This window comes from Perissodus microlepis, chromosome 8 (assembly GCF_051167445.1).
Source record: "Perissodus microlepis isolate ML-2025 ecotype Zambia chromosome 8, ASM5116744v1, whole genome shotgun sequence".
Lineage (NCBI taxonomy): Eukaryota > Metazoa > Chordata > Actinopteri > Cichliformes > Cichlidae > Perissodus > Perissodus microlepis.
In genome coordinates, this window is record NC_140468.1 from 525,001 (window position 1) to 540,263 (window position 15,263).

At 43.6% G+C, this 15,263-nt stretch overlaps 1 protein-coding gene across 1 annotated transcript; it reads right to left on the minus strand.

The window, feature by feature from the left end:
- Positions 1-289: 289 nt before the first annotated feature.
- LOC146380960 (collagen alpha-1(XII) chain-like) lies at positions 290-6,302 on the minus strand. Its single transcript, XM_084936905.1, has 5 exons — positions 6,260-6,302; positions 2,803-2,949; positions 2,443-2,562; positions 1,216-1,380; positions 290-606 (listed from the first exon to the last, which is right to left on the minus strand). Exons 1-5 carry the CDS (start codon positions 6,300-6,302, stop codon positions 458-460), a joined length of 624 nt encoding a protein of 207 aa, XP_084793031.1. The 3' UTR covers positions 290-457.
- Positions 6,303-15,263: the final 8,961 nt, after the last annotated feature.

A 15,263-nucleotide genomic window follows, 5' to 3' on the forward strand; every position in this document is an offset into this window, starting at 1 on the left:
ATTGATCCTGCTTTACTGTGATGAATTAACACCTTGAGTCAAGCTAACTGTAAAATATTTAAGGCCCACAGATCACACTCCTCAGTCTCTATGGAAGAGTTTGCACCAGCATGTGATTCGTGTTCCTCGTGAATCAACGCTCAGATTCGTGAGGAACAATGCAGTTGTCTTCCTCGTTGTGGATCACTGGACCAGCTCCTCATCTTCTCAATGATCTTCAAGGCTGCATGGAAGTTTCCTGTGGGGACGGAGAAGACACACGACTGTGTCGTTTGATCCAGGGGGAGGTGCTTCTGGATCATTGCTATGGGACATTTCCAACCATGCATTTCATGCTGCTTTACCAAGGCTTGGTCATGGGGGCAGCAGCCTAAAAGGAGACATCCAGACTTCCCTCTCCGTGGCCAGTTCATCCGGGTGAACTGGGTGGATGCTGGGTGGATGGAATCATGGACTTTTACTTACCTAAGTTATTTGAGCCTTTTGAGAGGTCGATGGTGATATTTCTGATGATACCGTTAAGGGACTTGAAATCCTTGAGAAAGTACACGTGGTCATTATCAGAGGCGATGACCTTTAGCTCGCTCTCTCTGGCACCCTCCACACCTGAAAGATAAGAACTTATTAAAACACCTGAACATGTTTGGGAAAGTCTATCAACTCTGTTTTGTTAAATTTTAGACAAAAACCTGACTGACAGACCAAGCCGATAGTTTCTTATTTTTAGTCTCATTGTGCATTAAACAAACTGCTGATTATCTGATACAGTTTACTTCAAATTTCTGTGAAAACAAGGACATCGTTTTTTCTGACAGCCAGAAATGTGCAGTCGAGTGGCCTGTTGGAGGTCCTTTGTTGGGCTCTGGCAGCCGTTAGGAACTGAGTTACTAGTGTTTATTGATGATGCAACTGCTGATAGAAGCAGCAGGATTAATTGTGGAGTGTACAGGACTGTAATCTCTGCTTAATTTCAGAAGAATGCAGCTGCAGAGATTCTCAGTGCACATGGAAAGTGGCCCAAAGACAAAAGTAAGCCCTGCTATCTATGGGTTCCTGGGAAACTCTTGCATTGCTTTTGCAGTATTCTGTAGTGTGGTGTGGTCTGAACGAGACTGTTGTGGTGTACACAGTTCAAAATATTATTTAGAAATGTGTACTCAGGTTTTTATTTGTCTCACTGTTTGGACGACATCAACAAATCAACAATTCAATCACCAATAGCATAGACCTCGATGTCATTGTGTTTCAGGTTCTTTGAAGGCAGGAGTACTTTATCCTGGGATTCCCCGTCTGTGATCAGAACGGCAATCCTTCTGGAGTCTGGACGCATTCCCAACCTGGGTTTAAACTGGTTATGGAGGATGTGCTCCAGAGCTTTTCCTGTGTGATGGCAGAAAGTGACATCAGCAGGTCAAGAGTTTCAAAGGTCATGGACTAAAACCCAATTGTGGGTTTTACACACACACACACACACACACACACACACACACACACACACAAAGTAGAAAGTCAACCATGAATCAAATGACATATTTAAACAAGAAGGCTTTAAATGAAACTAATGTTAATACTAAATAATGTCACATGTTGCTCCAACAGCCCGATAACAGCTGTCGCTGCTCAGGGCTGAGGCGGTTGAGTGGTTACCCTTTAGACAGCACTATAATGCACAGACAGCTCCGTATGTTTGAGGCATGAAGACTCCTCTCAGCTCTGTCACCAGTTTGTTTTCACTCAGCGTTTGGGCATATGCTAACACAGCTTACATCCTCACACAGCCACGAGGATCGATGTCCTGCTGTGCTGCTCATTATTGGAAAACAGCAGTAACTACTCCACACTATCGAGTTAGCGAGGTTAGCTGGCCAACACTAGAGGTTCACTGTAGCGATGTCCCCAGTTTTTACTAATCTTCTGTGAGAACCGATAAATTAGTTTGTCCATGTGGATCCAAGGGTAAACAGACTGTGGCAGTTTCACTCAAAGCACATGTCCACAGATGGATTATTGTTATTGTCACTGCTACATGATGCACCTGTTACTGAATTATTGTAAAAAATAAGTTCAGATTTCTAAAATCAACTTCTACACACATAAACGTGTATGATTTCATGCCAGGATCTTTTGAATGTCTAGTCTGTTTTATTTGATCTCGTCTTTGTTATTTGATCTAATTTATGCTTTTTGTGTTGTTTCTTTTTAAACTATCACTTCAAAATGGGATAAAAAAACAAGTGTATGTGTGCCTGTTTTGGTACTTCTGTCTACTTGTGAATGATTTCTCTGTTTATTGTGCAGCAGATACTTTTTCAGAAATAATCTTCGTATCAGATTCTGATTGTCCGGGATGAAATTTTTTAGCCCGGTTCAATGATCACCTCTGGAGCACCATACCTTCTGGTGACAACCTCCTGTAGGCTGGGTAATATGCTGCTTACTCACCTGTCTTGGTGCTTCCACCAGTTTGTCTGAGTTCTTCTATGGCCCTCAGCAGGGTTTGTTTGGTCTGGTGGGTGTTCAGGTGCCACTCTGTCCTTGCTTTGGTACCGAACAAAGTCAGACCTTCAGAAGCAATGTGTAAAACAACAAGGACACACAGAGCTCGTCACTCAAATTCAAACATTCACACATTCAAACACGATAGTTATTAGCACTTTGTACAAATTACACATTATTAAAAGCACAATAATTAAGGGGAGTTCGTGTATGTATGTGTGGTATTTTTTTACAAAGTTAAAGTACTTTTGAAATTAACAGTGTTAAATATAATAGTAATGGTATGACTGGCAGTGAAAACATTACCGATCTGGACTGCATCGGGACCAATGTTGAGGCCGTTGACGATGGCAACAAGAAACGTTTGAATTTTATCAAAGTCATTTCTGCTGATGCTCCCAGACTCATCCACCAACATCACAAGGTCAACTTTGGCTGTTTCACAGCGAACACCTGAAACACAGCAAAGGATTATGGGATACAAGAGAAGACCAAATAAATTTCTGAAGAGAGAAGCAGGCTGGGAGGTCGGTGTTAGGTCTAAACTTATACGTCGCTGACTCAGAGACTTATTCCCGTGAACAAAGCAAGACAAAACAGCGATCGATCTGTTTTAACTCGCGCAAGTGAAGCACGGTGGGAATGTCAGAGCAGCACTCGGCCCTCGACCTCAGATGACTCCGACCCCAGCCTCTGCTTCAGCCTCTGCTTCAGCCTCTGCTTCAGCCTTTTTATTGAAATGACACAGAGCCCCATTGTAAACCCCATGTGGTGTGTTGTAAAGTCAAAAGCACTGTGTGTGTGTGTGTGTGTGTGTGTGTGTGTATGCATGTGCGGGCATGTGTGTGTGTCTTCCTGGTGATCACAAAGGCGTCATCTCCCCTCACCCCTTAGCTTAGCTTCCTCTAACGGTTTACCATATACAAACACAGGTGAGCCCACAAAGGGCAGGAAGTGACATTCCTTATATAGAATGAGCCTGCAGTTAACACTATAACCCCCCCACCCCCACCCCACCATTCAGAATGTCTTTGATCATGCAACATTTAACAATTCGCTCTAACAGTCGGCACAGACCCATCTGCTGCCTGAGAAACCTCACACTCCTCTGATCACCAACTAATACATTAACAGGAATCAAACAACAACTGAAGTGGTTATTAAAGATAAAATTACAAGTTACTAAATGACAAAAGTGTTCTGTGATTTGGAAAAAACAACAGCAACTATAATATTTTGTTATAAGGAATCACACACGGAAATGAAACATGCCATATTACGACATAAATAAATAAAGTAACAGAGATAAGTGTTACAGTGAAGTCGATAAAGCAGCTTTTTTATGATTTGATCAAAAATGAGGGAAATTTCCAGATATTTCTACGGTTTAAACTTAACTGTAAATGAAATAATACTTCCACCCCCATGGTTAACAATAAAATCATTTCCAACTTCAGATAGCAGCCCAACACTTGAGCTATCAGAGTCACCGACCCAAGTCAAAGAATTTACACCTGTTGTCTCAAAGCATGTTGAACAACGTGAACAGTCGCTCACAGAACTTTACTCAGTACAGCAGCACAGTTTGGGTATGTTATTGAAACCCTTTATTACATTTATTTAAATCATGGAAAGAAAGATGTAATAAAGGAATAACAGCTCTGCTACTTCGTTCAGCTGCTAGCAGATAACATGCAACCACCTCCTCCTGTCCCAGCATCCTCCTCTGTCAGACCAACAGCATCTCCTCCATCACTACATCTGTGAACCTTTGCTAAGCTTTTCTTCTTTTTCTCCATCCTTTGTCCAGTATCTCCACTCTGAGCTGTCTGATGGACTCTTTTCTGATCCTGACTGTCCTGCTAACTCCCGGTGAACATCTGAACTTCTGCAGCGCTGCATAGGGACTCTTTACTTAGTCCCTATGGACCCCAAAGCGCTAACTAAGCTACAAATGTGCAAACACACACAAACATAAGCAGGATATTTTATTTGTATCAGTGGAACATTTTAAATATGTTGTTAAACTGTCATGTGTTAGGCAGTAGGAACTTCTGTTTCGATAGAGGCAGCTGGAAAACGCAGCTGAATTTAAATGGAAAAGAAAACCAAATATAAAGCACTCAAAGCCTCTGTTGCCTTTGCTGCCAACCACAGTGGAGACAGAAGCCTTCCAGAGCCTTGGCAGATATCCACCATTAGGGACGGAGACCTTTGAAGAGAACATACTGATAAAAGACTGCAGCAAAGGATAGTCTGAATGGTGGCTAAACAGCCTCAATGAACTTCCTAACAAATTCAAGCTGTTCTGCAGACTCAGGGTGCAACAGTGTGAGCTCGAACTATCCATCGACATCTGAACGAGGTGAAACGCTATGGCAGGAGAGCCAGGAGGACCCCGCTGACACAGAAATGTAAAAAAGCCAGACTGGATTTTGCCAAGATGTATTTGAGGAAGACAAAATCCTTCCTGGAGAATGTGGCAGATGAGACCCAGCTCATCATTCTACTGGTTACTGAAAACACAATGAGGCCTATGAAGCACAGAACAGTACCTACACTCAAGCAAGGTGTAGGTTCTAAGATGTTTTGCTGCCTTTGGCACTGGAAGCCTTGACTGTGTGCAAGACATCATGAAGCCTGCAGAGTACCAAAACATTTTGGTTTGCGATGCAGGGCTTAGTGTCAGAAAGCTGTGTCTGTATCAGAGGTCATGGGTGTTCCAGCAGGACAACGACCCCAAACATGCCTCTAAAAGCGCCCAGGAGAGGTTGGAGACAAAGTGCTGCCAGCAGTGAGTCCGGATCCAAATCTGATTAAACACTTATGAATCGTGGCTCAAGAGTTGGGAGTTCGCCTTGTAATCGGAAGGTTGCCGGTTCGAGCCCCGGCTCGGACAGTCTCGGTCGTTGTGCCGTTGTGCAAGACACTTCACCTACCGCCTACTGGTGTTGGCCAGAAGGGCCGATGGCGCGATATGGCAGCCTCGCTTCTGTCAGTCTGCCCCAGGGCAGCTGTGGCTACAACTGTAGCTGCCTCCACCAGTGTGTGAATGTGTGGATGACTGGGTGTGTAAAGCGCTTTGGGGTCCCTAGGGGGGACTAGTAAAAGCGCTATACAAATACAGGCCATTTACCATTTATGAAGAGATCTCAGAATTGCTGTTGGGAGAAGTTGCCCTTCAAATCTGAGAGACTTTGAGCAGTTTGTAAAAGAAAAGTTGTTGAAAATTTCAGTTGAGGTGTAACCAGCTTGTAGATGGTTACAGGAAGCGATTGTCTGCAGTTATTTTTTCCAAAGGGCGTGCAACCACATATTAAGTTGAGGTTGCCAATAATTTTGTCCACACCAGTTTTTGAGTCTTTTGTGGAAAGCTGTCAAATTCTGTTCTGTTTTTTGTGTTGATAAAGGACAAAAATACCAAAACATTTGTAATTGTAAAAATTTTCTGGAAAAATTCCAGCCGTAGCTGTACATCTCTTTTCTACTCGAGCACTCAAAAGATTTATACGATGTGTTTCATTCACCCATTCTAGTGTTTTCTAACTAAGATTCACATTTTCAGAAAGATGAAGAGAGAAACTTGTGATCCAGTATCTTGCCCTTGGCTCATTCCTAATACATCTCCTTAAAATGTCTGTAAAAATACAACAAATGGACTCAGACGGATCTGAAGAGGTTTAGATTCATGTCTGCCTCTTATTGTGTATAATATTAATGTAAACCAGTACAAACAGGACAGGCTGTTGTTGCAGAGTCCTACCTGAGCCCCACAGCAGCAGCAGAACCAGCAGCAGGTGATCCATGTCAGGTCCACGCCCGTCTCCTCTCTGTCTGTCCGACTCTTCAGCTCTCTGCTAATAAACTGCTGTTTCCTCTTCATCTGTTATCTACTCATCAGCCAACTGATGAGCAGTTTCTCACAACTGAAAAGCCACAGAATCAAGATCAGCTGACCCTTGGTTGAGTAGATTTCATCATGCCAGACCCTGAGATGTTGTCTCAACTGTAACGATGTGAAGTGTTTGGGCTCTGATGTTCTGACCCAGACTGTGTCGAGCTCGGTTTAACAATCACATCAGGGGCGACACATATGCTTCACCCGCAAAGCTGCTTCACACACCTGAACCTGACATTTAATGAGACACAGCACGTCCTCATTAAAGCTAAATAACCACTCTTCTATTTCCTTCTTGTACATGTTCCTCCAAGTCTCACACAGCCTGCTTCACAGCTCCGAGTATGAAAACTCACCTATGTGGGAAATTGTTTAATAAAAAATGTGTTTCAAAGGTTGTTGTTAATGGATCTTAATGCATGCTCAATCATCCAGGTAAATCACCCGAGCAGAAAGAAACAGTCTTACGAAATGTTTGAACTTCGCAGTGATGCTGACACAAATCCCACTAGTGGAGCTGATCACAGCCACAGAAACAGCGATTCGAAACAACAACACTGTTAAAGTGTCGGCCTGTCTCAGCAATGCAAAGGCCCCAGCATCCAACATCACCATGGAGGAGAGGAAGGCACTCACATCACTTAGTGATGACAACAACAGTATCATCCTTCTGACAGACAAGGGCAGGTGCACAGTATTGCTAAACCAGAAAGACTATCGTGAGAAAATTTTGTCACTGCTCAGTGATGAAAATACTTATGAGCCCCTGAAACGACACCCAGGAAGTGGTTTACCGAAGATACATAACCAGGAAGAACCTTTAAGACCGATTGTCTGCATGATCAACTCGGTCACCTATAACATCTCCAAGTTTCTGGCTTCGATCCTCAACCCGCTGGTGAGCAGCTCTGAACACCACATCCAGAACTCTTTGGATTGTGCTGAGAAGGTGAGAGATGTCATTATGGAGGCAGATGAAACCATGGTCTCGTACAACGTTACATCTCTCTTCACTTGCATCCCAGTCACGGAAGAGTTGGAGGTAGTCCGTAAGAGATTACAGGATGACACCAACCTCAGCAACAGGACCGCTCTCAGCATCGGCCAAGAGTGTTTGAACTGTGTCTTCATTCCACCTACTTCACATACAAGGGTCAGTTCTACAGGCAGAAACTTAGACTGTAAGATTTCCATCAGTAATGGGGGACATTTAAAAGCTGACGTGTACCGTAAACCTACACATACGGATCAGTATTTAAGGTTTGACTCTCATCATCCACTGGAGGACAAACTGGGCGTCATCAGGACGCTACAACACAGAGCGAACACCATCCCCACTGACACAGCAGCCGGGGAGGCAGAAGAACATCAAGAAGGCCCTGAGTAAATGTGGTTATCCCAGCTGGACTTTTGTCAAAGGCAAGGCAAGGCAAGGCAAGGCAAGTTTATTTGTATAGCACAATTCAACAACAAGGTGATTCAAAGTGCTTTACAGAGACATTAGAAACAAAAACAAATAAAAAGCATGATTTAAAATTGATTAAAACAAGCAGACAAACAAACTAACTAATTAACAAACAAACAAACAAAACAGTATATAAAATCAAAACAGATAAAATCAGAACAATAGATAAAATCAGTAGTTAAAATGTACGTTTTGAAATTTAAGCTTAAAAGTGTGGATTTGGTGCTTTATTCAAATGCAGCTGAGAACAGGTGAGTCTTCAACCTGGATTTAAATAAACTGAGTGTTTCAGCTGATCTGAGGCTTTCTGGGAGTTTGTTCCAGATATATGGAGCATAAAAGCTGAATGCAGCTTCTCCGTGTATGGTTCTGACTCTGGGAACTGATAAAAGACCGGATCCAGATGACCTGAGGGACCTGGAAGGTTCATACTGGGTCAGGAGGTCACTGATGTATTTTGGTCCTAAACCATTCAGAGCTTTATAGACCAGCATCAGAACTTTAAAGTCTATCCTCTGACGGACAGGCAGCCAGTGTAAAGACCTCAGAGCTGGACTGATGTGGTCCACTTTTTTGGTCTTAGTGAGGACTCGAGCAGCAGAGTTCTGAATGAGCTGTAGTTGTCTGACTGATTTTTTAGGTAGACCTGTAAAGATGCTGTTACAGTAGTCAAGCCTGCTAAAGATGAATGCATGGACTAGTTTTTCCAGGTCCTGTTGAGACATCAGATCTTTTATCCTTGATATATTCTTGAGGTGATAGTAAGCTGATTTTGTTATTGTCTTAATGTGTTTTTCTAAGTTTAGGTCTGCATCCATCACTACACCCAAATTTCTCGCCTGGTTTGTGGTTTTTAGGTGTATAGATTGAAGTTCTCTGGTGACCTGTAATCGTTTTTCTTTGGCGCCAAAGACTATTACTTCAGTTTTGTTTTTGTTTAGCTGGAGAAAATTGTGGCACAACCAGTCATTAATTTCCTCAATGCATTTACCAAGAGCCTGTACAGGGCCTCGGTCTCCTGGTGACATTGTGATATATATTTGTGCGTCATCTGCACAGCTGTGATAGTTTATTTTGTTGTTCTTTATAATCTGTGCCAGTGGGAGCATGTAAATGTTAAACAGAAGGGGTCCCAAGATGGAACCTTGGGGAACTCCACATGTGATACTTGTCTGCTCAGATGTGAAGTTACCTATTGATACAAAGTATTTCCTGTTTTCTAAGTATGTTTTGAACCAGTTTAGTACAGTTCCTGAAAGACCTGCCCAGTTCTCCAGTCGTTTGAGTAATATGTTGTGGTCAGCTGTATCAAATGCTGCACTGAGATCCAGTAAAACTAAGACTGACATTTTTCCACTGTCTGTGTTCAGACATGTGTCATTGAACACTTTGGTCAGAGCGGTTTCAGTGCTGTGGTTCTGTCTAAAACCTGACTGGAAGGCATCATAGCAGTTATTCTGTTTTAAAAAGTAATTGAGCTGTTGAGAAACTGCTTTTTCAATGATCTTACTTATAAATGGGAGATTTGAGATCGGCCTGTAGTTGTTCATTTGTGTCTTGTCAAGATTGCCCTTTTTCAGTATAGGTTTGATTACAGCAGTTTTTAGTGGTTCCGGAAACACACCTGACATTAAAGAAAAGTTGACGATCTGTAACAGGTCTGACTCTAAAGTCTTTGAGACCTTTTTGAAGAAACTTGTTGGCAGGACATCTAAACAGCAAGAGGAGGAGTTCAGTTGACCTAAGATGTCCTCCAGGTCTTTGCTGTTAATAGGGTGAAACTGTTTCATGGTGTTTAAATAGTTTTTCGGTGGACACAGTACATATTCTGGATCAGCTGTTGATGTACCAATTGCTTGTCTAATCTTTTGGATTTTTTCTGTGAAGAATTTGGCAAAGTCATTGCAGGCCATGGTTGAATGAAGTTCAGCTGCCACTGGCACAGGAGGGTTTGTTAGCCTGTCAACTGTAGAAAATAAGACCCGAGCATTATGGCTGTTTTTGGTGATGATGTCAGAGAAGTAGGACCTCCTTGCACTCCTCAGCTGTAAATTATAATTGTGAAGTTTCTCTTTATAGATGTCATAATGAACCTGGAGGTTTGTTTTTCTCCATCTGCGCTCAGCTTTCCTACACTCTCTTTTTTCATTTTTCACCAGTGTGGAGTTTCTCCATGGAGACTTCTTCCTTCCAGAGATAACCTTCACCTTAATGGGAGCAATAGTGTCCATTACATTTAACATTTTAGCATTGAAGCTATTGACGAGCTCATTGACTGAACCTCTGGACAGGTCAGGTGTTAATGGGAAGACCTGGTTAAAGATCTCACTACTGTGTTCAGTTATACACCGTTTTGTGATCACTGCTGTTGATATATTTGTGTGGGCTGAGATTTTACTTTCAAAGAAAACACAGTAATGATCAGACAGGCCCACATCAGACACAGTAATGTTTGAAATGCTCAGGCCCTTGGAGATCAGTAGGTCAAGAGTGTGTCCTCTATTATGTGTGGCCTCTGTTACATGCTGAGTCAGCCCAAAGTTGCCCAGAGTGTTACTCAGGTCTTTAGTCCCTTTGTCCTGAGGGTTGTCCACATGGATGTTAAAATCCCCAACAATAATTACACAGTCGAAATCAACACAGATCACAGAGAGCAGTTCACTGAGGTCATTAACAAAGTCTGTGCAGTATTTGGGAGGCCTGTAAACATTAAGAAACACAACTTTGGATGGGGCCTTCAGCTGTAAAGCCACATATTCAAAAGACTGAAAACTTCCAGGAGATAGCTGCTTACATTGAAATGATTCATTAAATAAGACAGCAACCCCTCCTCCTCTCCTGCTCACCCTGGCCTCACTGATAAAACTGTAGTTAGGAGGGGTCGTCTCGATGAGAACAGCTCCACTATTAATTTGGTCCAACCAAGTTTCAGTTAAAAACATAAAATCAAGGCTGTGCTCAGTGATTAAATCATTAATTAAAAATGTTTTCCCAGCTAAAGATCTAACGTTTAATAGAGCCAACTTAAGTGTTTTAGAGGCATTACTTGTCCAAAGCTGGGAAGGCTCCTAAAGAAAGCTCCAGCTGATCCAGGAGAGAAGGACAACCGCTGCCCAAGCGAAAACCTGTAGTGATCCCGTACGTGTCAGGAGTATCGGAGCAGCTGAGACGCATTTTTTCTAAACACCAGGTCTTTGTGGCTTTTAAACTCCAAAACACGCTGCGCCAAAAACTGGTCCACCCCAAGGATCGGGTCCCCCGACACAAACAGAGTAACATAGTGTACGCTGTTAAGTGCCAGGATTTATACATCGGGGAAACCAAACAACCTCTGGCTAAGAGGATGGCACAACACAGAAGAGCCACCTCGTCAGGCCAGGACTCTGCAGTATATTCACACCTACAGGCAGGTGTTTTAATAGTTTTTATTAACTCTGCTGATAAATTTCTGTGTTTGTGTATTTCTGTTTTCTTCTGTCTGAACTTTAATTTTCTTCCTGTTTGAGTTTGTCATGGTCTGCGGCTTGGCGTCTGAGGAGTGTTTGGAATGCCCAGATGGCCACACCTTCGGGTGGGGCTGTCGTCTCCACACCTGCATCCCATTCCAGGCGATCATCAGGAGGACGATTTAACCCCTCACGGCCGGCTGCTCCACGCCAGTCCATCAGTCGCCATTCAGTGGTAGCTTGGCTCCTCGCGAAGGTTGATGTGGAATTCCTGGATTTTATGAACTGTGTTAATGCTGTCACTGTGTGATCGGGTTATTGTCCGGCGTGTTTGTGCCTTCACCTGCCTGCCACCGCCTATCATCCTCTCCCGCGGACACTCAGCCCTCCCTCCGGTTTCCACGGTCCGGCCCCGATCGTAAGATAAATAGTTCTAGCCCTGGTGTATGCCGTTATCTCCCTGCTCTCCCGTAACTCTCTCCCCTTTCTGTTGCAGCCTCCCACGGTCCTGATCACGGCGTCCCCGTGTCGTTTATTTCCCGGTCTCTTCTGTTCAGCGATAAAGCAGCGTGTTCCCTTTGGTTGGTCACCTTTAGTTAAAAGAATAGCGTTTGTTTTGTGTGCATGTCTGCGTATTGTTTGCTTTTGGGTCCAGCTTATGTGTTAGAACTACGGTTCAGAGTTTCTCTGTCAAATCACTTTTGAAACTGTTTTTGAAAATCTCACCAAAACATGAATTATTAATATTATATTGGTGGGTGTTGTGGGCTCAGACACACACAAGAGCACATTTAAATGTTTCAGTGAAAGTTTTTTTTAGCCTAAAATCACAGGTTTAAGATCCAGAGCAGATTATAAAGGGTTAACCTTCATAAAGTGTGTGACAGCTGCAGGAAAGATCTGACACATTTATCTGATCACACAGATGCTGAGTTTAGCTGCGGTCAGTCGGCTATCTGAAGTTCTAGCATCTGCAATCTGATTGGTCGGTTTTTCACGCAGCAGATTACAACAAACTCAGGTGAGTTTGGCTGAAAAATCTCTTTCAGGTTCTCCTGTTTCATCCTCTGATTTTAAGTTAATGCTGCTCAGCGCGTAACATGATCCACGTCAGCTGTCACATGACAAAGCTGCTCAGAACTTCCTGTCAGAGAGGAAACACACGAAGGTGATGAGGAGATAAAGAAGGAGAGGAAACATGAGTGAGGACACTTCTCCTGTGAGTCACGTTAGAGTTTGTGTGAAACACTCGGACACCTTTAATGAACAGTTTAAAAAGAACATTTATGATATTTACAAATATTTATATGTGATGAAAAAAGTTTTGGTGGTAAAATTTCTTTGACATCATTCAGTTTTGTGTTCTGATCAAACAGATGTGCGATAATATCGACTGTGTCTGAGTCACAGGCTGTAATATCGCAGCCTTTCAGCATGTGGCCTTTATTAGAGGAGCCGTGGATTACTCACAGGGAACGCTGGGATGCAGGAAAGGTGTCGCCAGGATCAGAGCAGGGACGCATTTCATGTTTCCAGCGTGTAAAAAAAAAAAAAAAAAAAGAGCTGATGATGTAATAGACAGTTTACTGTGGTTGTACTTCATGTTCACACTGTGGTGAAGGATGCAAACACTTCCTCCACCATGTGGAGGCGCTGCTGAGCTGCCTGCTTTTCTGGACACTGCCAGCTTTAACCATCCAGCTCCGGGTCCTCCTGTGGGCGGGGCTCCTGCCTCCCGGTGACCTGCAGAGACACAGCAGCACACAGGTGTGAGTCAGCGAGTCGCCGCTCTCTTCCAACGGGCCGAGAGCTTCGTTCCAGAGCGTCCTCTGATCAGCAGACGTGTGCACGGTACCTTATGGCTGAAACGGACGGCAGAGATGAAGAGCAGCAGTCTGATGACAAACACTGTTGGATCTGATGAGACACATTCAGCCGTCACATTAGATGTTAGGAGAACAACAGCTGGCATCAAACACAAACATCAGGTGAAGCTCAATTATCCTGCAGACATTCACTCATCACTGTTTCCTAACATCATGCTGCTTCTGCAGCTTCTCTGGTTCCTATTCTCACCTGTACGCCACAGGGCCCGCCTGTGACCTGGATGACGGAGAACCACCACAGACATTTTGATACCGTGCAATCATTTAGTAAAACATTCGAAAGTTTCTGGTTCTGCTGGTGATTTCAGGATTTTCCGTCCCAGCGTCGCCTCGTGCTCACTGGGGGGCAACCGACTGTTGACGTGTTCCTTATCCTTTACACCCTGGCAACCCTGGGCATGTGAAGGGTTAACTGATGGCACTACCGTAGCGGGACTGGCCATCAGGCATACCGGGCAAATGGCCGATGGACCGATGGTGATTTTTCGTGTTTATGGGCCGATGATTTTTTTTTTTGCAACAGTATTAGAGGTGGTGGATTGGCCAGATGCTGGCAGATGTGTAAAAATAACTCAGGTGTTTGGTGGTGGCTGTGGCGAAGCTTCCACAGAGGCCAGCAGGTGGATGAGGGAAAGGGGAGGCAGGAGGAGCAGAGACCCGAGGCGGCCGCCGGTCCGAGTGTCAGGTGAACTGAACTTCAGGTGAGAAGTTATGAGCTGCAGTCTGTCTGGGTCAGATATAAACCAAGTTTAGTTTATTTTCGTTGTGCTGACTTTTTACAGTCAGCTACAATAAGTCGTACTGCGTGCTAGCTAGCATGACGGAGTTTCTATACAGCTGGGTGGTGCTATGATGTTACTGACAGTGAACTTTATTTTATTCATAAGGTTAGTTAGTAGCTGCCAACAGTCCCCTAAAAAGACAGAATCGTCACAAAAGACACAAAGTTTGAGTTATTCTGCGTCTTTACGCTGCAGCTGCCTCTTCTTCTCTCATTCTCTCCTGTTTCTACTTCAATCATGAAACTGATCAATGATCAGCTGATCGTCTCTCTTGTTTGTTTATCGTCCGCTTTGCGCCAGAAAGAGGAAACCAGCGGATGTCGTGCTAAACAACAGCAGCACGTTTAAGCTTGATCAGCTGTTAGAATTTATTTAATAATAATTTCTAGTATCAGCTGATGTTTGCTGGAGCCACAGCTGTAAAGCTGCTGGTCATGATGTGGGTTTGGATATGTGGTGAGAGGGAAACATGAAGATGAAACCAGGAGATGTCCTTACTGGATCATCAGAGCTGAACAGGTGATGGAGAAACAGGTTTACCTTTTAGGTGACATGGATGAGTTGAAGTTATGAACTGTTTCTGAGAGACAAATAACACCAGGATCCTTTTCTATGTAGCTGACAGCTGGTAACTGTGCAGGGGCGGGTCTAGCAAAGTGTTGCCAGGGGGGCAGGTAGGGCATTAACAGGGAGAGGGGGGCAGCTGGAACCCACAGCTGTGTGTGTTCATGGAGCTGCATGTTCACCTGCTGGACGTCACTACCTGACAGGTTTAACTGTCTTCAGAACATTGCAGAGGCCTTATTGACAGTATTCGGCTCTACATGTCTGTGTGAGCAGGTTTTCTCTCACATGAGTCCTCAGGTAGCCTCTGAATGCTGGACACTGGGAGACCTGTGTCTCTGAGTGGGAGACCAGAGATCACATTAACATGTGTGTCTCTGTATTAACAAACATGCCATATTGGCTCAGTTTATTTTTCTCATCACTGTTGTGAGGAGACCATAAATAGCATTTGCATTTTCTGTTGTTCAGTTCATTTGCTGTTATGGATAAAAAGTATTTTTTTTGTTTCCAAATAGCTGATAACTATTCGCTGACAGCTGCAAACATCTGTGAACAAATATAATCCTATAAAGTTGATCTATATAGTGTTTAACTGTTCATATAGAGCGTTATTACATTTAATGCTAATGCATCATACGGCACACTGACTTCTGAGGAAAGTTTAGATGCACTCATCATCAGAAAGGTTGCCGACCCCTGATTTACACTAAAAAGCATCTTGAG